General features: G+C 40.6%; 1 protein-coding gene across 2 annotated transcripts in view; it reads right to left on the bottom strand.

Annotated features, from left to right (window-relative positions):
- The window catches only part of myo10 (myosin X), a 255,739-nt gene that overhangs the window by 110,542 nt on the left and 120,763 nt on the right, over positions 1 to 24,434 (bottom strand). For both annotated transcript variants that reach the window (XM_024419927.2, XM_042328542.1), the window contains one exon: positions 4,216 to 4,403. In XM_024419927.2, the coding sequence (XP_024275695.2) occupies positions 4,216 to 4,403 (188 nt within the window). The remainder of the gene's footprint in view (positions 1 to 4,215; positions 4,404 to 24,434) is intronic.

Raw genomic sequence — 24,434 nt, forward strand, 5'->3', positions numbered from 1 at the left:
CAGTTAGCCGTATGCAGACACCCTCAGGACAGCAACTTAGCAGTAAGCTACCTAGGCGCCCTTAGGATAAACACTAAGAAGTAATTACCACTCCATTCTAGTGTTGGATTTTCCAATTATTCACAGACTCACACCTCTGGGGTGAAATTTACCCTAGGTACAGATCTAAGATCAGCTTCCCCTCCACCAAAGTGGAGAAAATGTCAAACTGACATTAGATCAGTGTCTAAGAGCAACATCACCCTACTTCTGAAGAGGTACACCAGTTACGGGTCTAGGTTAGGGCTGGGAGGTGTTAAAACATCAAAAAACACAGCTGTGTAGTGAAATTGCTGTGTTGAACACAGCAAGTACACATACTCTTCATCAGTGATGTGTCAAACACCTGAGAGTTGACAATAATTCCAGTATGTTCAGGCTACTTATTCTTGATGAGTATTTAGAGAGTTACAACATGTACCGACAAAAGCGTATTGCTAAAGTGGGAACACACTTGCTTATCAATGTTGCACCATAAAATTCTCAGAATTTGATACCTTTTCAGAAATGAGCAATAAAGCCTTTTTATGTGTCAGAATCAGTGTTCTCTTCCACAGTCTTAGTAAATTCCACATTCAAACTATTGTACTTTTCAGTCTTTCACCAGCTCAAAGTGAAAGCCTAACATTTAAATGGTGTAACGGCACCACAAGGCCTTTAGCCTGGTTTCCAGAATTCGTTTTGGGTTTGGCTTCCTTTTCATGTGCAACCCTAACTCCAGGCTAGAACAGAATGGCACCATTGTCTGTCCCTCCCAACATCCAAGTACATAATATAGTATGTTTGTGTTTGCTCCCCACTTCACACACCTTGATACATAGTCCTTCCACATTCCATCTATCGTCAAATACAATCGTGCGTTATGCTGTATACAGTAAACCTAAAATGCTGACTACAGCGCTCACGTGCGCGAGCATTGCAAAATACATTTAAACATACACGTTATTCAATTATCGCACCCACACTGCTCGCTGCTCGTGAGCAATGTGGGTGCAATAATAGAATGACATGTATGTTTCAATTTATTTTGCAACGCTCGTGTAGTCAGCATGTGAATGCTTAGATGCCAATCACCATATAAAGTCCAAAGAAGAAAAAGCCTGGAAGGAGGAGAGATGACTAGAAACTATTCGGTTGACCGTTTTATGTGTGGATTAATTATCGGAGTAGAGGACCTTGTGCATTTCAGGTAAAATAACAACTCAATGTTTATATCCCAGGACAAATTAGCTAGCAACTTCAAGCTAGCTAGCTGAATTGCCATACATGTTTAATGCTTTTCGACCTGTCCCCCAATTCATATAATTGGTTCAGAGATTGTTTTGATATTTTAACCTACGTGTCGTGATCGCGTTTGGTGTGGGGGGACAAAATCAATATGTGCATGCGCGGCCGGTTTGTGTTCGGTCTTTTGCCGAAATCACAAGGTGAGACGCCCATCAACAACGTGAAATTTGCGTGCGAGAGTAGTGAGTGTCAATTCACATGCACTGCTTAGAGCATGCCAACGTAATTGTTACGAAAATCCATAATAAACCGTTGTTTTTGTTTACTATGGGATCCACCGTACCTGGGCTAAACAGATTGTTTTGCCAGCTCCTCATGAGGATGTTGTTTGTTTCTAATAAACCAGAGCCATGTATAAACTACAGTACATCTCATTCTTTCTACATAAACAGTGCTCTCTCTTGAAATCGGAGTCCTCAAGTTTTCCAGCTGTAGCCTGTCTAGGCTATAATCAAAATCAACACAGGTACACTGCAGTTGTTTTCAAATATATAGCCTATTTGACTGATAAACCTTAGTTTACAGCCCAATACATTGTTAACTACATCTTTAATCTACTTAGCATAGGGAAGATCATAAAACTTCCTTTTCTACAAAATGTGTCTGCTTACTCTACCAGCATTGTTCCACGTAGACAGGAGATAAAAAATACTTGCGTTCTAATTTGACGCACTCTGAAGCCGTAGACATTGTTGACGCTCACGGCCCTTCTACTTTCTGTCATTCACGTATTCTATTTCCAGCGTGAGCACGCTCATTCGCGCCCTAAAAAAACATGCTTTCAAAAAAAAAGCACTGCAATACAACTAATCAAAGGAATACGGCGCAACTAACACCAAACAGCTGGAATAAATGTGAACATGGATGGTATAGGACTGATATGAACGGTATGAACAAAAGTGCATTTGCTTCATGACACTGGTAATCAGTTTCCCCTGCAATTTCAATCTTTAAGTGGCAAGCTATATAACTGAACAGTGTCAAATATAACCCTATTACAAGTTATCTAATTGTATCAAATTAATCTCAATTAATCAAATCACCAACACCTAAATAACAACAATTATGAGGCCTAAATGTTTTATATGTAATTGCATTACTGCGTCCCAAATGACACCCTATTCCCTACATAAAGCATTACTTTTGACCAGAGGCCTATGAGAATAGTGTGCCATTTGGAACATATCCTAAGTAACCTAAGTAGTCCAGGACCTCTGAATAGGAGCAGTTTATCAGGATACATGTGTCTCTCGTTACCTCAGCATCTCAGGGCTTCCATAAGTGGCCGTCAAACAGGGCTGTAAACTAATGTGGGCGAATTGCTGGGTAACTGCAGCACTTGTATCTAAAACAGCATGCCCCGACTTGCTTAAGGGCACAAGAGCCACCACTGTGTCACCTAAATGGGGACTTGCGCAACTGAGCCATAATGTACTCTATGACCCATAACTATGTATGTTTATAACACTATTTGTAAGCCCAGTTTGTGTGGCCTTTCACCCCCAGGCATCCCCATATCTGTCATGTGATGTTAGCATGAAACGGAAAACCAAAAGGAGTGTTCTTATTGGACAAATTCAGGTAATAGCTCTCTCCTTCGTACCTATTGAACATGACCATTTTCTTATACTTCTGCTCTAATACACTTATTGGCTCTCCTGTCTCACTATTCTATCCCATTCTATTCAAACTCAGCATTGACAGAGTGAGCTGCTCACTCTGCAAAACTAAGAATAATCCAACCAAGAAAAAAAGTCCTTTGGCATCCACTCTCTCTGCTAAATGTGGACTGAATATTATCATTCCAAAACGGTAAAAATAACTCTGTGTGTTTGATGTGGGTGACGAGAACAGTGCCTGTCTGTCTGTATGTCTGAACACAATAGCGCGAGGCCGGATGAGAAAGTTGGCCAACTACAAACGCAGAGGAAGGATGTTTGGGAAGAACCAAAGGAGCATGGAGATAGAAACAGAGCCAAGAGCACCAAGACTGAGACTTGAAATTGAATCGGACCGCTGTGGATGCCAAAGGGCATAAAGTTGCATAAAGTCCACAAGTGGACAATTGTGGACCAACAACCAATCATCCGTATTCATTCTATTGACAGGTAACATACTGGCTTCTGAGATTCTTTCACAGCATACAATTGGTCAATCAGCCCCTGGCTATCCGTACATTTAAAAAAAAAAGAAAATGGTGCTGTCTGCTAATATCAGAAATTTTAAATGATTTATACTTTTACTTTTGATACTTAAGTATATTTTAGCAATTACATTTACTTTTGATACGCCTTATAATGTTTTGTATTTTTCTTGGTAGAAATAAAAAATAAAAGGTTTCAAGATTTTTGTTACAAAAACTCCTAATATAATGTGAGCAGTGGCTCGATATACATAGTATTTTATTAGACACCCCCCCATACATGAAGTTAGAATGCCACAAACTCCCTGAAAGCATGATCTTGTCTCTCACTGCTAAACTAGTTTGGGTTCTTGTGAAGTTTAGTATATTTAATATTTAAGTATATTTAAAACCAAGTAGTACTCAAGTAGTATTTTACTGGCTGACTTTCACTTTTACTTGAGTAACTTTCTATTAAGGTATCTAAACTTTTACTCAAGTATGACAATTGGGTACTTTTTCCACCACTGTCAATTGCCCACCATTCACAGCTCACAAAATGACAAGCCAATAATGACTTCTCTACATTCTCTCACCTGATGGCAGCCTACCCAATCACATTTCTCATTCATTTCTCTTCAAATGACCCAACATCATTTCAGTCATTTAGTGTTCCTCATAGCATATGCTTTTACCCTGAGTGACTTACAATCAGTGCATCCAAATAAAGTCAAGCAAAACAACAACTCATAACAATCATCACTCACCTGATTAACACACACTGGTTCTGAAGTCTCTTCCATAGGGAGCGGTAACACTCGTTTGCTACAGCGTAGATGTGCGGGGAAATCTCGCCCAGGTGGTGTCGGCTGTACCTCTCCACTGCCGGCCGGTCGTATAGGTCAGGGATGGACTGGTACGGGTTCACCGCAGCCAGGATGGAGCCGATGTATGTCTGTTGTAGGGGAAGATAGAGATGGAAAGGGACATGAAACACATGGAGAGAAATAGGGTTGATTCACAATACTGAGCCCGAGTCAAGCCCAGCCATGCTGAGCTGTACCGCGCTGGCCTGGTTACACACACATCCACATAGCAGTGTATAGCATGGTTACTGAGAAAAAAAAATCTAAAAGCCATGTAGAATATCCCTTTTCATCAACAGATAGCATAATTCACATGGAATGGAATGATATTAAGGTTTTGTCTGCAACACTCCCCAGGGAATGACCAGACTTGAACAAGGGAAGTCTTGGGAGAACAGTCCTTTGTCCATGTTCCAATGTGAGAAAAACAGTTTTTTTCAGATAGCCCAGAGGCCGTAGATAACTTAATTTAAGACAACAACAAAAAACAGGCCATAAAAACCTTTAACTTATTTTCCAGGACCTTGGAAGATAACAATCGGCCTTAACCTTCCGTGAGGGAAAAGTAAGTAGGCTAGGTAAAGTCATTCCAAACCAACATGAACAACAACATCATTGTGAACAGTAGGTCTGGATTAGCTTCAGAACACAACACTAAGTTTCTTTGACCTTTCCCCCTTCATTTTCTTAGGCCTACTCCAGTTTTCATGAAAAGCCGCTTCATATTTAAAAGTTCAAAGCCAAATAAACCAAAGTGCTGAAATAGAAACTTCTTCAGCCAGAGAAAAGGTATTTTGGCAGTTCCCTGAGTTCTGTGGTAATGAGTAATGGATAATGAAGCGTTTTGGAAGAAGCACAGATGCATCTGAGGGGAAAGCGACTTTATATACTTCAATTCGGTACATACACCGATTACATTTAACAGTGCTGATGACCCTGAGAATAAACTGGGTGAGGGTGAGGCAGTTGTGGTGAGAAAGCATGTTTGGGGTGCAAGTGGATGACACAAAATCAAATATAAAACACTGAGCACACCACGCCATTTCAACGTGGAGAATTTGGTCATATTTGGTAGATACGTTGATCAATGACATTACAACCCTTTTCTCACCCACTCAAAAAGACAGCCAGAAGCTTGTTGAATTCCCAATGTGTTATCACTATGCTTTCAATCATCTAAAAGCACAACCAAATTCCCAAGGAAAATGTAGGTCTCATTTTTGGTTTAGTTGTCACCTAAATGTGTTATCACTGCAATGTCAACCTTTTAGAAGTTCAATTGGGAATACAATGCCATATATTGTATTTATTTATACAACAACTTAATGTGTTATCACTGTGATTCATCTAATAGCACTTCCAAATAACCTGGATTGCAGATGAAATTACATTAAAGTACATGGTGCTCAATGTAAGTGATCAATGCCGTTTGAGATTCTGTGCAGATTATTATAGCAATTGTGAAGACTTCCACAGACCTGCGATCCTGAACATAGACACTTTCTATGATTACATAAAAATACATTTAATGGCACAGTAACATCAAAATGTGGCCATGGATGTGTTACTCATTTTAAGGTTAAATAAATACCCTTACATTTGTTTCTAAGACGGCCTTAACATTTGGCTATTTACTGGATTACAAAAGTAATATTGAATTGTGTTTGGTTGATAACATAACCAAATATCAACATTTAAAGGAGATTACAGGATATTTAAATGTTGATATTTGGTTATGTTATAAACCAAACACAATTCAATATTACTTTTGTAATCCAGTAAATCTACTGCTCGGATAGCTAGATTCGAGCCACTGACTTAATCCTATTATTTTATTTATTTGACTTTTATTTTTGGTTGAAATGAATCCAAGATATTAGTTGTTAACTTGTCGACAATTAATAGGCTATTTACCGTATCGCAAAAATTATATTGAATTGTGTTTGGTTCTCAATGCAACCAAATATCAACATATGAAGATGTTTCTTCTGCTTAGATAGCTCGATCTGTGCCACTGAGTATTTAATTCCAGTCGGTCTATTCTTAACTTACATTTTTTGTTGCGATTGAGATGTGAATCGAACATATTTATTATTAACTTGTAAGTTCCATTAGATCCAATAGCTGTTGATGACTTCCCAGATGCTATATAGGCCTAAATAGCATAATTGATGATATATGGTTCCATTTCATTTGCTCTGTTGAACCTACCATTTGGAATGACTTTGACAGCAACAGTGAATCTATTAAGTGGAGATTCCTCAACAATAATTCTCACAATAGCACATGGGTTATGGTCAGTGACAACTATCAAAGCTAAACAGGGCTGGGCTTTGTTAAAACCCTGGACGGGAGACCAACTGGATAGCTGTAGATAAACTCTCTAGTCGGAGGTGCTACCCAGCCTATTGGGTATCAACATCCAGCCTATTTGGGTGGCAGGTAGCCTAGCAGTTAGAGCATTGGGCCAGTAACTGAAAGGTTGCTGGTTTGAATTCCTGAGTGGACAAAATTGCCCATTATTTTGGCTACCATGGCTAGAAAAAGAGATCTCAGTGACTTTGAAAGAGAGGTGATTGTTTGGACACGTTTGGCAGGAGCTTCCGTGACAAAGACTGTTCAACTTCCTGATGTTTCAAGATATGCCATGGCCGTCTTAGATTTTCCACCACCATCAACAAAACACCAAATGATAAAATGTATTGTGGAAGAATGGTGTTGTATCCCTCCAATAGAATTCCAGACACTTGTAGACTTTACACCATGGCACATTGAAGCTGTTTTGGTGGCTCGTGGTGGCCCAACCCCTATAAAGACACTATGCTGGGGTTTCCTTTATTTTGGCAGTTACCTGTATGTCCACATAACTAGGTTTTAGGGTTGGACCAAAACTAAGCATATTCCTGGAATATAAAGCACTTCATATACAGATTCTCCACTGAGAGTGTTTGTTAGTCAAGGAGTGGTGGTAAATGAATGAATCTGTGTCCGGGAAACCGGCCCTTAGAGTCACAACGAGGCCAATTGAGAAATCCCATAGTTTTTTCAGGACCTCTCCCATAGACAGGGGTGGCAGGCAGCCTAGCAGTTAAGAGTGTTGGGCCAGTAACCAAAAGGTTGCTGGTTTGAATCCCCGAGCCGGCAAGGTAGATACTTCTGCCCATGAGCAAAGCATTTAACCCCCAACAACAACTGCTCACCAGATGTCAATGAATGCTCCCCCTGCACCTCTCTGATTCAGAGGGGTTGGGATATATGCGCAAGACACATTTCGATTGAATGCATTCAGTTGTACAACTGACTAGGTATCCCCATTCCCTTTCAATGTAACCATTAAACCCAAAGTGGGAGAGAGTGAGACATCTCGATCTCAAAAGCCACAAGACTGAGCAAAGACTTATTTCTCCTAGCCATTTTATCTTCACTGGGCCCCTTCTGCCGAGGCAATTGAAAACAAGAAGACAGCTCCCTGCTAACAGCACTATCAACAGTATCTTGCTCCCGCACACCGTAACAGAACTTTTAACCGAGAGTGTATGAGAAAAAACATGGCCACTGTAAACGCACAAATGCATTGTGGGAAAGGCAATTAAGTGGCCAGGCCCATGATCGATAGTACCTTCCTGTTCTACTTAACTCAGTGGAGCTTTGAATTACTAGATTCTTTATAAAACAAACAGATAAATGAAAAACTCCGGATCTCCGGCTTCCTTCATCCTCATTATAAAGAGGTAAATCATGTTTGTCTCCCAAATTGCACCCTATTCCTATCCCTATGGTCCCTGGTCAAAAGTAGTGCACTATATAGTGAATAGGGTACCATGTCGGGCTGTATCACCGCATGGTACGGCAACTGCGCCGCCCTCAACCGCAGGGCTCTCCAGAAGGTGGTACGCTCCAACGCATCGCCGGGGGCACACCGCCTGCCCTCCAGGTCACCTACAGCACCCGATGTCACAGGAAGGCCAAAAAGATCATCAAGGACATCAACCCCCTGAGCCACGGCCTGTTCACCCCGCTATCATCCAGAAGGTGAGGTCAGTACAGGTGCATCAAAAACAACTTCTATCTCAAGGCCATCAGACTGTTAAATAGCCCTCACTAGCCAGATACCACCCGGCTACTCAACCCTGCACCGTAGACTCTGCTGCCCTATATGGTGGTATTGAACATTTTGTGTTGTGGATATGTGGTGGTGTAGGGATGTTATATAATGTACTGTTTCATCTTTAGCTCATTCAGTACAAACATTGTTCACTGTTTTATCTGTTGTTTTATATGTAATGTGGGTGCTTTGGTGTGATTGGAACCCAGGAAGAGTAGCTGCTGTCTTGGCAGGAGCTGATGGGGATGGGGATGGGGATCCATAATATATATCACTATATATTTTACCTCTTGGGGATGTCTTTCGAAAACATAATGGTAACTTTCACTGCTATGCGGATGACACACAGCTGTACATTTCAATGAAACATGGTGAAGCCCCAAAATAGTCTCGCTAGAAGCATGTGTTTCAGACATAAGGAAGTGGATGGCTGCAAACTTTCTACTTTTAAATTCGGACAAAACAGAGATGCTTTTTCTAGGTCCCAAGAAATAAAGAGATCTTCTGTTGAATCTGACAATTAATCTCAATGGTTGTACAAGTCGTCTCAAATAAAACTGTGAAGGACCTTGGCGTTACTCTTGACCCTGATCTCTCTTTTGAAGAACATATCAAGACCATTTCAAGGACAGGTTTTTTCCATCTACGTAACATTGCAAAAATCAGAAACTTTCTGTCCAAAAATGATGCAGAAAAATTAATCCATGCTTTTGTCACTTCTAGGTTAGACTACTGCAATGCTCTACTTTCCGGCTACCCGTATAAAGCACTAAATAAACTTCAGTTAGTGCTAAATACGGCTGCTAGAATCCTGACCAGAACCCAAAAATTTGATCATATTACTCCAGTGCTAGCCTCCCTACACTGGCTTCCTGTCAAGGCAAGGGCTGATTTCAAGGTTTTACTGCTAACCTACAAAGCATTACATGGGCTTGCTCCTACCTATCTCTCTGATTTGGTCCTGCCGTACATACCTACACGTACGCTACGGTCACAAGACGTAGGCCTCCTAATTGTCCCTAGAATTTCTAAGCAAACAGCTGGAGGCAGGGCTTTCTCCTATAGAGCTCCATTTTTATGGAATGGTCTGCCTACCCATGTGAGAGACGCAAACTCGGTCTCAACCTTTAAGTCTTTACTGAAGACTCATCTCTTCAGTGGGTCATATGATTGAGTGTAGTCTGGCCCAGGAGTGTGAAGGTGAACGGAAAGGCTCTGGAGCAATGAACCACCCTTGCTGTCTCTGCCTGGCCGGTTCCTCTCTTTCCACTGGGATTCTCTGCCTCTAACCCTATTACAGGGGCTGAGTCACTGGCTTACTAGGGCTCTTTCATACCGTCCTTAGGAGGGGTGCGTCACTTGAGTGGGTTGTCACTGATGTGATCTTCCTGTCTGGGTTGGCGCCCCCCCCCTTGGGTTGTGCCGTGGCGGAGATCTTTGTGGGCTGTACTCGGCCTTGTCTCAGGATGGTAAGTTGGTGGTTGAAGATATCCCTCTAGTGGTGTGGGGGCTGTGCTTTGGCAAAGTGGGTGGGGTTATATCCTTCCTGTTTGGCCCTGTCCGGGGGTGTCCTCGGATGGCGCCACAGTGTCTCCTGACCCCTCCCGTCTCAGCCTCCAGTATTTATGCTGCAGTAGTTTGTGTCGGGGGGCTAGGGTCAGTTTTTATATCTGGAGTACTTCTCCTGTCCTATCTGGTGTCCTGTGTGAATTTAAGTATGCTCTCTCTAATTCTCTCGTTCTCTCTTTCTTTCTCTCTCTCGGAGGACCGGAGCCCTAGGACCATGCCTCAGGACTACCTGACATGATGACTCCTTGCTGTCCCCAGTACACCTGGCCGTGCTGCTGCTCCAGTTTCAACTGTTCTGGCTGTGATTATTATTATTTGACCATGCTGGTCATTTATGAACATTTGAACATCTTGGCCATGTTCTGTTATAATCTCCACCCGGCACAGCCAGAAGAGGACTGGCCACCCCACATAGCCTGGTTCCTCTCAAGGTTTCTTCCTAGGTTTTGGCCTTTCTAGGGAGTTTTTCCTAGCCACCGTGCTCCTACACCTGCATTGCTTGCTGTTTGGGGTTTTAAGCTGGGTTTCTGTACAGCACTTTGAGATATCAGCTGATGTACGAAGGGCTATATAAATAAATTTGATTTGATTTGATAATAAATACAAATGCATAGAAATCACTGCCCACTTTAATAATGGAACACTAGTCACTTTAATAATGTCTACATACTGCTTTCCTCATCTCATATGTATATTATTTTTAATATTATACTGTATTTAGTCAATGCCACTCCGACATTGCTCGTCCTAATATTTATATTTTTATTATATATTTCATTCTTTTAGATTTGTGTATTGTTGTGAATTGTTAGATACTACTGCACTGTTGGACTTAGGAACACAAGAATTTCGATACTGTCACATGTGCTCCCTCTCCGGCCTCTAGGTCACCAGGCTGCTCATTAGGGCGCACACCTGTCACCAGCGTTAGGCGCATAATGACACTCACCTGGACTCCATCACCTCCTTGATTACCTGCCCTTTATATGTCACTGCCTTTGGTTTCTTCCCCAGTCGTCATTATTGCTGTTTCTTGAGCTGTTTATTTCTGGCTTTGTTCATTTATTTATTAAATACTCCCTGAACTTGCTTCCCGATTCTCAGCGTACATCGTTACAGATACATCTGTAATAACATCTGCTAAATATGTGTATGTGACCATTACATTTGATTTGATTTTGATTTGGTGTTTTCCGTTTTGTTTGACAGAGAACAGATGTGAGCCATTCCCCACACACAGGGCCTACTTGGAGCTGACCAGTGTGTGTGTGTCAGGGAGATGAGCAGCACCGCAGATACAGGTCGTGTTCCACTGCAATGCCTGGATAGCTATTTTACCTATCAGCTAACCACATATGTTATAGCAATCTGTTAGTCCACGACAGTTGATGACTTGGCACACAACCATTGGTTGATGCATGCAGCGTCTGAGCAGGGGAACACGGCCTAGTGGTTTTCTGATATGTAAAATACCTATCCAGTTGTTGTAAGATCTGACAGACATCAGCAACGTCTGAGCAGAGAAATGTGCCCATTGAGATGAGTGAGATGCGAGACTTTGCTCTCACACAGTCACACCGAGTATCTGCGCATGTACACAGGTCCGCATCACGCAGCGTGATAGCTATGGGACCAAAACAGTGGAGAAGTTAAGCCTCGCACTTCAACGTTCCTGGTTGTTGAGGAAATTGACCCACTGTTAGTGATGAGGGAAAAAAATCGAAACAGTTACAAATCAGGATATCATTTTTGATGATATACCACATCATATTGTTTTGACAATATCGCAATATTATTTTTGCAATAGTTGGCTGTACCTGCACAAAACTCCAGTATTTTTCCTTCATAACTGGTTCGCTATCTTCGTTTTAAATAAGGGGCCCATTTAGTTTTTAAGCACTTATTGCCATGACTGATTTAAAACGTATTTTCTCATGGCTCTCTCTCGTCCCTCTGCAGCAGACATATGGTGAGCAATATGTTTGGACCATGGAATCGCAATAAAAGCACAGTATTGAATCGCAATACATCCACTATAGAATCGTGAGAAGCGCAAAACATATAGTAATGGCACCCACGTATTGTGATATTGTATCATGCAGTCCCTGGCAATTCCCTGCCCTACCCACTATTACCGTTTACTTTGTGCATCTTCGTTATCTCGCTGAGTCTACCTTTTAACATAACCTAACCTATGACTTGACCCATCACCTTACGCATTACTGTCCCACAGTGGCAATTAGTGACATCCCCAAAAACACAAACTATACAACACATAAATGGCTCCTAGTCACCCAGGCACAGGCTACTTTCTGTTCCTAACTAACACTAACACTAAAACAAAATAATATAAAAAGTGAAATAAATGTTTTTTATAAAACTTTAACTAAATAAAAATGTGTAAATCAGATCTGAAAACTAACTGAAACTAAAACTGAATTTCAAATAAAAATCTTAAAACGAATAGAACAAACTATAATAACAGAACAAACTATAATAACCTTGGTGTGTGTGATGATTGATCAGAGGCTGAGCATTCAGAAGCAAAATTCCCTTCTCTTAAACATCCCCTATATAGACAAAGAGAAAGCGAGAGAGACTGAAATGTATTTGACCCATATCTACAAACTCTAGGTACACATTTTAAGCTAAGCACAAGCAAAGAAATACCCATCATGCAATAGTTAAGAGAACACATATTTCTGTCTCCCACAAACTTTCCTACTGTATATACATTAGAATAACAACTGAACACGTACTTTGCTATCTACACTATGTAGAACCATATAGGGTTCTACTTAGAGTGTGCTAAGTATAACCATATAGGGTTCTTCGGTTTGTCTCCATAGAATAACCTTCTGTAAATGGTTCTACCTAGAACCCTCTAAGAAGGGTTCTTTGTAGAAATCCCAATAAAGGGTTCTACAAATAACCTTTTTATCCTCTAAAGGTTCTACCTAGAACCCTATATGAAGGGCTCTGCCAAGAACCCTTCCTAGGGCCTTTTCCCCTTTATTCAGATTACACCTGCTCACATTCGGTTGTTTGAAAAGGAAATTATCTCCAAAATATCTTTATTTTTTAAACAAGCCTTAGAAAGTTGGTTGCAATTTCAATTTAATCCACCTGAAAGGACGGAACAAATAGTACAACAAATATTGTGGTTAAATTCAAATATACTAATTGATTAAAAAAAACGGTATTTATCGAAGAAATGTATTAAAAAGGTAGAAATTTAGTGAATGATATCATAAATAGGACTGGTGGAGTTATGTCACAAATGCAGCTAACACAGACATATGGAAATGTCTGCTCTACCCAAAATTACAACCAATTAATTGCAGCATTACCACAAAAATGGAAGAAGCAAGTAGAAGGGGAAAAAAGTAAGGAACTTGTATGTCGGCCCTGTATTAAAGAACATAAATGGTTAAAGAAAAGTGTGATAAATAAAAACATATACCAATTTCATTTAAGGACCAAAAAACTGACAGCTGTGCCATATAAATTGCAAAATAGTTGGGAAGAGATTTTCGATGTACCCATTCGATGGCACATGGTTTAAGAATTTTTACGCAAAACAACGCCGGATTCAAAACTTCAAATTTTTCAATATAAATTACTATACAAAATTCTTGCAACTAATAGAATGTTATATATATGGGGGATACAATCTTCCCAGCTCTGCAGATTCTGCTGTGAGGAGGCAGAGTCATTAGATAATTTATTTTGGTATTGTCCATATGTAGCTCGTTTTTGGTCACAGGTCCAGGAATGGCTGAAGAATTGCAACATTTGCCTAGAACTAACACTACAGATAGCAATACTGGGTGATTTGAAAAGCCATAGTCAATCAATCAATAATATAATAATTATTTTAGCAAAAATGTTTATTTTTAATTTACAATCTGTAGAAGCTATGAGAATAGGAAGGTTCAATTATTTTGTGAAGCATCACAGCACAGTTGAAAAATATATGTCAAATAGAAATCCAAAATGGATGATGTTGAGAGACAGATGGGAGGGGTTGAGTGGAGCTGAAGGGTGGGACTAATAACAAGATAAACAATGTAGGGGATAAGGGATCTGTAGAATGTATATAGGTTCGGAGCTTTTGTGAAATAGCATAGTTACAAATAGAAATCAAACTGGATGGACATCAGAAATAGAGGAAGGACTAAGAACAAACAAGAGAGAACTATTGTAAAGTAGACTGTGTCTGTAGAGTGTGTATAAGATGTATGGATTGAAGGTAGAAGCAGAAGTGTTTATTAGTTTACTCCAATTGGGGGATCGGCGGAAGGGTTTGCGGGGAATAATAATAAAGGTATATTCTTTAAAAAAGTATGTATGTCTATATAGGTATGTGTATGTATATATGTGTATATATATATATATATATATGCATGCGTGTATGGATATATATATTTACCAAAACAATATGGGGGATTGGAAATGATGCAGACAATTACATTGGAACCAACATTCTTTCGGCAATATTAAGCTGATCCACCCTAAAAAAAAAAGGGTTCTTCCTAGAACACAATCGAGAGCATCCTGGCAGGCTGTATCACCGCCTGGTACGGCAACTTCTCCGCCCACAACCGTAAGGCTCTCCAGAGGGTAGTGAGGTCTGCACAACGCATCACCGGGGGCAAACTACCTGCCCTCCAGGACACCTACACCACCCGATGTCACAGGAAGGCCATAAAGATCATCAAGGACAACAACCACCCGAGCCACTGCCTGTTCACCCCGCTATCATCCAGAAGGCGAGGTCAGTACAGGTGCATCAAAGCTGGGACCGAGAGACTGAAAAACAGCTTCTATCTCAAGGCCATCAGACTGTTAAACAGCCACCACTAACATTGAGTGGCTGCTGCCAACACACTGACTCAACTCCAGCCACTTTAATAATGGGAATTGATAGGAAGTGATGTAAAATATATCACTAGCCACTTTAAACAATGCTACCTAATATAATGTTTACATACCCTACATTATTAATCTCATATGTATACGTATATACTGTACTCTATATCATCTACTGCATCTTTATGTAATACATGTATCACTAGCCACTTTAACTATGCCACTTTGTTTGCATACTCATCTCATATGTATATACTGTACTCGATACCATCTACTGTATCTTGCCTATGCCGCTCTGTACCATCACTCATTCATATATCTTTATGTACATATTCTTTATCCCCTTACACTTGTGTGTATAAGGTAGTAGTTTTGGAATTGTTAGTTAGATTACTTGTTGGTTATTACTGCATTGTCGGAACTAGCAGCACAAGCATTTCGCTACACTCGCATTAACATCTGCTAACCATGTGTATGTGACAAATAAAATTTGATTTGATTTGAACAGTTCTACCAGTCTTATTTGCATATTTTCTTATGACAATACATCACATATATCATAAGGCCTTTTTCACAGCCTAGTTGTACCCTAACACAGTGGTCGGAAGCTCCTGATTTACAGGCCATATCAGTCCTGCAAGTCACATTATGCTGGCTTGCAAAGTGATATGTTATTCCTATTAGAATCCAGCTAGAATGAATATATCCAACAATTGGAACTTTAGATCACCAGCAAGCCTGCATTCAGAATGACTGAAGGTGGATAATGGAGACTACCTAAATCATCTAAACGGGAACTGGTACATTCAGTAACGGCTGCAATAAGTCCAAATACTAACAGAGTGGATTAGTTTAGAAATATCAAAGTTATTTATCTTTGTGTAGCACACCTTTGTGAAGCAACAAACAATTCTGAAAATCAACCCGCAATAGAGCATGCTGGGAAATATGACAATGATGGGCATTGAGTAAAAATGACACAATCACACTCAACTCTGGTTGTTAACACCAAACACTAGGGTTCTTTTACACCACTTTACAGAGTTCATTCAACTCCTGAATCAACACTAGAAATGTTACACTAAACAATCAACAAGTAGATAACACCGGCCAAGTGGCCAATTTGATGTTTACCATACAATACACTGCTGGTTCACTCAGACTCCCTTCTCTTCTCAATAAAATCCCAGAAAACACTTATTTGAAAGAAAGAAATCGTGGCAAAGATATCAACTATGTCAGTACTGTATATGTAAAATGATCAAGGGAATGCAAGATTATAGTACAAATATTCCCATATAGGTACATTTATTTAAAATGTTTATTTAACCTTTATTTTGAAAGGGAATACATATTGAGACCGAGGTCTCTTTTCCAAATGTGCAATGTATAATACAATATACAAATGCACATTATACACAAAATATATGTAGAGCTACAGTAGTGAGTGCATAAATTGTTTTTCTTTTTCTTACTGGTCCCACGTGGGAATCAAACCCACAACCCTGGCGTTGCAATTGCCATGCTCTACCAACTGAGCCATGTAAACATTAAAATACAAAAACACAGTCATGGTCAATTTAAAATATTCTTACATGTTAAATTGATCAGATTATTTAAAACTCCTGATGTTAAAGTTCATACACTGAGTTAAACACTAACGCTGAGGCACTATTTGAAAGAAAGGGAAAAAAACTCAATAAAAAAGATGATTCCGATTCAAAAGGATTCTATGTAGAACCTTTCTTGCCTTCCAAAGAATCCTTCATTCCTTCAAAGAACAATTTATTCAAGAACCCTTTGCCTTATAAAGAACCCTCGTCTTCCAAAAAGGGTTCTTCAGATGAAAACGGTTATTGGTAAAGCCCTGTCCATCCGCAAATAACCTTTTTGGAACCCTTTTTTCTAAGAGTGTGCTGTTATGTCTGAGTCTCAGTGATATGGGAATGCTTGACGAACAAAATATTATCATAAATTTAGTTGAATCTACCACAAACTATCTTTAAAGTGTCTGAACAAGAGTCTTCGTGTCGTGCAATATATAAACTCAGCAAAAAAAAAACATCCTCTCACTGTCAACTGTGTTTATTTTCAGCAAACTTAACGTGTAAATATTTGTATGAACATAACAAGGTTCAACAACTGAGACAAACTGAACAAGTTCCACAGACATGTGACTAACAGAAATGGAATAATGTGTCCCTGAACAAAGGGGGGGTCAAAATCAAAAGTAACATTCAGTATCTAGTGTGGCCAACAGCTGCATTAAGTACCGCAGTGTATCTCCTCCTCATGGACTGCACCAGATTTGCCAGTTCTTGCTGTGAGATGTTACCCCACTCTTCCACCAAGGCACCTGCTATTTCCTGGACATTTCTGGGGGTATTGTCCCTAGCCCTCACGCTCCGAACCAACTGGTCCCAAGCATGCTCAATGGGATTGAGATCCGGGCTCTTCGCTGGCCGTGGCAGAACACTGACATTCCTGTCTTGCAGGAAATCACACACAGAACGAGCAGCATGTCTGGTGGCACTGTCACACTGGAGTGTCATGTCAGGATGAGGCTGCAGGAAGGGTACCACATGAGGGAGGAGGATGTCTTCCCTATGGCGCACAGTGTTGAGATTGCTTGCAATGACAACAAGCTCAGTCCGATGATGCTGTGACACACTGCCCCAGACCATGACGAACCCTCCACCACCAAATCGATCCCGCTCCAGAGTACAGGCCTCTGTGTAGCGCTCAATCTGACCATCACCTCTGGTGAGACAAAACCGCAACTCGTCAGTGAAGAGCACTTTTTGCCTGTCCTGTCTGGACCAGCGACAGTGGGTTTGTGTCCATAGGCGACGTTGTTGCCGGTGATGCCTGGTGAGGACCTGCCTTACAACAGGCCTACAAGCCCTCAGTCCAGCCTCTCTCAGCCTATTGCGGACAGTCTGAGCACTGATGGAGGGATTGTGCATTCCTGGTGTAACTCGGGCAGTTGTTGTTGCCATTCTGTACCTGTCCTGCAGGTGTGATGTTCGGATGTACCGATCCTGTGCAGGTGTTGTTACATGCGGTCTGCCACTGCGAGGATGATCAGCTGTCCGTCCTGTCTCCCTGTAGCGCTGTCTTAGGCGTCTCACAGTATGGACATTGCAATTTATTGCCCTGGCCACATCTGCAGTCCTCATGCCTCATTGCAGCATGTCTAAGGCACGTTCACGCAGATGAGCAGGGACCCTGGGCATCTTTCTTTTGGTGTTTTTCAGAGTCAGTAAAAAGGCCTCTTTAGTGTCCTACGTTTTCATAACTGTGACCTTAATTGCCTACTGTCTGTAAGCTGTCAGTAAATAAGCTGTCAAGCTTTTGTAAGCTGTCAGTAAATGATTTATGGTTCATTGAACAAGCACAGTGTTTAAACTCTTTACAATGAAGATCTGTGAAGTTATTTGGATTTTTACGAATTATCTTTGAAAGACAGGGACCTGAAAAAGGCACGTTTCTTTTTTTTCTGAGTTTATATTATACAATATAATGTATCTATCAATATCTCTGAAGTATCTGACTCGTATCAGAGTAAGAGCTGTAAACTTTCCCTTCTATCTACTGCTAAGTCTGAGTCTTGTCATGCTAGACAACTTTATTTACAAAAATACTGTTTACAGTATATACAACTACCTCTAATTATTTATTAAATGCCTGTGTCACCTTGGACCCCAATGAAGCCCCGACCTAATCTTCTACGGTGTAGATTGAAGTTGTCCCTAGATGCTGATCTTGGGTAAGTTTTGTATTTTCCCAGTAATGGTTAAGGTTAGGATTAGAGGAGGTGAAGCTGGGGGAAATTTTACCCCAGAGGACAGGCAGTCAAATGTTCCTCTTACTGACTGACCCACTTCTGGCTGGATGACACTTTATGCAAATAAATGTGAATGGCAGTTGAGATGGCAATATTTACATAACAAATATTGGTTCTCAAACTTCATCCTGGTTTTGTGAAGCCGTTTAGACCACAACAGAGTGCAAAAAAGGGGCTTATAAGTAACATAAATGATCACAATGAAGTGTGCGATACGGTTCTGGTTTAACTGTAAGTGCCGGTAATGTAAACATTGCGCTGAAACACTAGAAAGTCTTAATTTTCACTGAGACGTGGGCTCTGGTCAAATGTCTTATCTGGTGGTTCAACTCAAGACTGAGGGAGGTTTATGGCTTAAACATAAAAGCAAAAATGTGTTTAATCCGGTGTAAGCGTAAACAATTTCATCTCCTAGTCCAAACCAATGCAATATTATCAATTTATGTGACACTCACTTAATCATATGAACATTTAAAGTAGAAGCCTTTCTTAAACTCACATTGGGCTAGACATGCTACAAGTCTAGTCTTATCTTCCCATTTTGTTCTTGAGAGCAACAAATTACCTCACTCTTTTCACATACAGTGGGGAGAACAAGTATTTGATACACTGACGATTTTGCAGGTTTTCCTACTTACAAAGCATGTAGAGGTCTGTCATTTTTATCATAGGTACACTTCAATTGTGAGAGACGGAATCTAAAACAAAAATCCAGAAAATCACATTGTATGATTTTTAAGTAATTAATTTGCATTTTATTGCATGACATAAGTATTTGATACATCAGAAAAGCATAAACCTTTGTTTGCAGAAACCTCTCCAGATCCTTCAGATTTCGGGGTTGTCGCTGGGCAATATGGACTTTCAGCTCCATCCAAAGATTTTCTATTGGGTTCCGGTCTGCAGACTGGCTAGACCACTCCAGGACCTTGAGATGCTTCTTACGGAGCCACTCCTTAGTTGCCCTGGCTGTGTGTTTCGAGTCGTTGTCATGCTGGAAGACCCAGCCACGACCCATCTTCAAGGGAAGGATGTTGTTGGCCAAGATCTCGCGATACATGGCCCCATCCATCCTCCCCTCAATACGGTGCAGTCGTCCTGTCCCCTTTGCAGAAAAGCATCCCCAAAGAATGATGTTTCCACCTCCATGCTTCACGGTTGGGATGGTGTTCTTGGGGTTGTACTCATCCTTCTTCTTCCTCCTTCTTCCTCCACGGCGGGGGAGTTTAGACCAAAAAGCTCTATTTTTGTCTCATCAGACCACATAACCTTCTCCCATTCCTCCTCTGGATCATCAAGATGGTCATTGGCAAACTTCAGATGGGCCTGGACATGCGCTGGCTTGAGCAGGGGGACCTTGCGTGCGCTGCAGGATTTTAATCCATGACGGCATAGTGTGTTACCAATGGTTTTCTTTGAGACTGTGGTCCCAGCTCTCTTTAGGTCATTGACCAGGTCCTGCCGTGTAGTTCTGGGCTGATCCCTCACCTTCCTCATGATCATTGATGCCCCACGAGGTGGGATCTTGCATGGAGCCCCAGACCGAGGGTGATTGACCATCATCTTGAACTTCTTCCATTTTCTAATAATTGCGCCAACAGTTGTTGCCTTCTCACCAAGCTGCTTGCCTATTGTCCTGTAGCCCATCCCAGCCTTGTGCAGGTCTACAATTCTATCCCTGATGTCCTTACACAGCTCTCTGGTCTTGGCCATTGTGGAAGACGTTGGAGTCTGTTTGATTGAGTGTGTGGACAGGTGCAGTTAATACAGGTAATGAGTGGAGAACAGGAGGGCTTCTTAAAGAAAAACTAACAGGTCTGTGAGAGCCGGAATTCTTAGGTGATCAAATACTTATGTCATGCAATAAAATGCAAATTAATTACTTAAAAATCATACAATGTGATTTTCTGGATGTTTGTTTTAGATTCTGTCTCTCACAGTTGAAGTGTACCTATGATAAAAATTACAGACCTCTACATGCTTTGTAAGTAGGAAAACCTGCAAAATCGGCAGTGTATCAAATACTTAATCTTAATAATCTCCCCACTGTACTAAACAAAAATATAAACACAACATGCAACAATTTCATTGATTTTACTGAGTTACAGTTTATATGAGGAAATCAGTCAATTGAAATAAATTCATGAGGCCCAATCTATGGATTTCACATGACAGGGAATAAAGATATGCATCTGTTGGTCACATATACCTTTAGGATCTTGTCATAGGATCTCTGTGCATTGAAATTACCATAAATAAAATGTAATTGTGTTTGTTGTCTGTAGTTTATGCCTGAACATACCTTAACTCCACTGCCACCATTTAGCTGTTCACAACGTTGACATCAGTAAACCGCTCGCCCACACGACGCCATACACGTGGTCTGCAGTTGTGAGGCCGGTTGTACTGCAAAATTCTCTAAAACAACGTTGGAGGTGGCTTATGGTAGAGAAATTAACATTAAATTCCTTGTAAAAGCGCTGGTAGACATTCCTGCAGTCAGCATGCCAATTTTCCTGCTCCCTCACTTTAGACATCTGTGGCATTGTGTTGTGGCATTGTGTTATGTGACAAAACTGAACATTTTAGAGAGGTTTTATTGTCCATAACACAAGGTGCACCTGTGTAATGATCATGCTGTTTAATCAGCTTCTTGATATGCCACACCTGTCAGGTGGATGGATTATTTTGGCAAATAATACATGCTCACTAACAGGGATGTAAACAAATTTGCGCACAAAATTTGAAAGAAATGAGCTTTTTGTGAGTATAGAACATTTCTTTGATCTTTAATATCAGCTCATGAAACATGGGACTAACAAATTACATGTTGCGTTTATATTTTTGTTCATTGTAGTATGCTTACTTACTTAGTTATTGTGTTCTTCAAATTTATTCATATTTCTTGTGTGTTTTTGTTATTGATTATTGCATTGTTGGGTTTTGCATTTGCAAGAAAGGCATGAAATGGCATAACATTAAAACTTGAAACTATTCCCTACATAGTGCACTACATTTGACAGAGCAGTATAGGGTAGTGCACTATATGTGGACTAGGGTGCCATTTGGAACAAAGACTTTCACATCTGACTGTGATCAGAGGTTGGAGCAGGGCCGTGTGGTTGCCTCCTTAACCAGAAATAGGTCAGTAGACTCAAAGACGACTGAGAGAGACTGTGATTCAGCAAAGACATGAGAGGGCGCACAGAGTTGCTCGGCAGTTTACAAGAGGGTAAATAGGGTGTGTGTGTATATCTGTGAAAGAGAGAAAGTGTGTGTGTGTATGTATCTCTGTATATGTGTGTGCACAATTGTATGTGTGTGTCTGCGTGTGTGTCCATGCGCGTAAGCATACATTTGTTCACGCCATTAGAGGCAAGTGCTTTTGAAATGACTTGAGAGTGGCAGCTAGCAGTTGCATCTATCAATGGCCTAGCACAGACATGGACACTTAAAATAAGCGTTCATGCTGCACTGAAAGACTGGTGCTTTCTTTTAAGGAATCTGGGAATCTCTTGCTGGGGGATTGCAGTCTTTGTTTAAAATGGGAGACACAGATGTCTGTTTGGTAATATGAGTGTGTGTGTGGAAGTGAGTGTGTGCTCATACAGAAATGTTTACCCTTGTGATAATGGAGGAGACACAGAACGTTAGTCGTCAGTCAAAGACTAACGTGATTGACCTGAAGGTATGGTCTCACTATGGGCCAAACCTTAACATGATAAATGTGTTCAGAACTTAAACATGGATACAAAATATGCTTTGAAGTCTAAGAAGGGAGATGTGATCGAACGTTTGAGGTATAGGGACAAAACAGGGGTCTACGCTGACCTTTTTGAAAAATGTTGGGCACACAAAGAAATTTAGGAGCACAATGAAAAATATTTGCTATTAAAGTTAGAATCCTTCATTTCTGGTGCTCCTAAATAAAAATTCCAGGTCGCAGAACAAAATATTTAGGCTCATATGTGAGTAAAATGGTCACACAGTAGAGTCCTGATACAGTATCTCAAGCCCTAACTACATTATAAAAGGGTCAAGTTTAAATGGGATAAACTCCAAGAAGACATAGTCAACTCTCTGGTTTACTTTAAGCACTTCTCTTACAACATAGCCAGTCAACCATGCCGTTGTAGCAGGGTTGACGTCAATTCCAATTGAATTTAGACAATTCAGGAAGTAAACTGAAATTCCAATTCAATAATGGAAAATATTTATTTACATTTTCAATGACCTCTCAGAGGATATTGAAGAGAAGAAGCTATTTCTTTCAAATGTTTAATTATTGACTAACCAGAATTTGAACTGACCAACCCTGTGTTGAAGTGCTTGGTAACCCTGGCCATTGCCACACCTGAAGTTTGGAGCCAACTAGGGCGGCTATGAAAAATCTATATTTGCTTAGGATGTGGAAAGGTGTTGTGTATGTCACATGTGAGCCGCAGACGGATAGCTCACTATAGAAGATGGAAGTGAACTGAACTGAGTTGGATGGGCCTACTGTTTTAGGGATACGGGAACTAAATCAGTCTCATCATTAAATGTCTGTCAGAGAAGGCTGTCTGCCCAACTGAGGGTGAACAATGACAATAGTCGTATATATTCTCTAAATGTAAGCAGCTGGGTTCTGAAACGTGACCACTAGAATGGAGCCCAAACTGTAACTGAAAAAGGTAATTGCCTGCAGTTACACATACAAAATAAAATAAATTAAAGTGTGCACGTGCACACACTGAAGTTGGCAAGTAACATCTACACAAATGTAATCTACATATACAGTACAAAAACAAACACACAGGCACACACTGTCTGTGTCTATGTTGTACAAAAAAAACACACTCAATGCAACTGTCCCAAAGCTTATGAAATGAAAAATCTCCTGTTTGACCAATGGCCTGCTGTGAATGTCTGATGGGGGAGAGAGTAGAGAGAGAGAGAGAGAGAGAGAGATTAACATTGGAATCTCCATAGGAGAAGAGTAAGGGAACCACTCAACAGCACAGCTGGTTACAATCAAAGCCTGAGAACTGAGGCTAACATTCTCAATCGAACTCCTGTGAGTTAGTGCCACTGAAGCTAACATTCTCAATTGAACTTACTGTGTAGGAGTGTTAATGCTACCACTAATTAGCAATGAGGCTAGTTTATCGCTTTGAAGCTACGTTGAAGCACTTGAGGGTAACACTGAGCAAAATGCTCAGGTTCACCTCAATGTGTTAGCGACAATGCTACATTCTGAAATTAAACTATGAGAGGGAGAGTACTTATCGACACAGTTAGTTTGACATCACGGTGTCATCATGGCTAAAAACAAATGCTAAATTCTCAACTACATTCCATTGACTTAGCACTTGGGCTACATTATCCATTTATAAATCCATTGAGTTAAGTTCTCAATTTAACCAGTGACATAGCTCTATGCTAGGTCTGGCTCGCTCAGTTTAGCTCAATGACGGAGAGCCAGGGGTTAATGGTAACAAAACAAACGTAAACTTAATATTAAAACTTTTTCTCAGATCGAGTGTCTGGGGACATGTAAAGAAAAGTCATGACCCCCATGCTTTTAGGGAAAGGGGGTCCTTTTTGTAAATGTATCAAACTGTGAGTTTGACCAATTCCAGTCTCTTTGCTTATGGGGTCCAGGGTTCTCACCAGGTGAATTTGTATGTAGAAGGAACTCAGTTCTGGTGACTTTTTAAAAAGAACATTCTACACCAAAATGAATGG

The sequence above is a fragment of the Oncorhynchus tshawytscha genome, linkage group LG10 (genome assembly GCF_018296145.1).
Source record: "Oncorhynchus tshawytscha isolate Ot180627B linkage group LG10, Otsh_v2.0, whole genome shotgun sequence".
Lineage (NCBI taxonomy): Eukaryota > Metazoa > Chordata > Actinopteri > Salmoniformes > Salmonidae > Oncorhynchus > Oncorhynchus tshawytscha.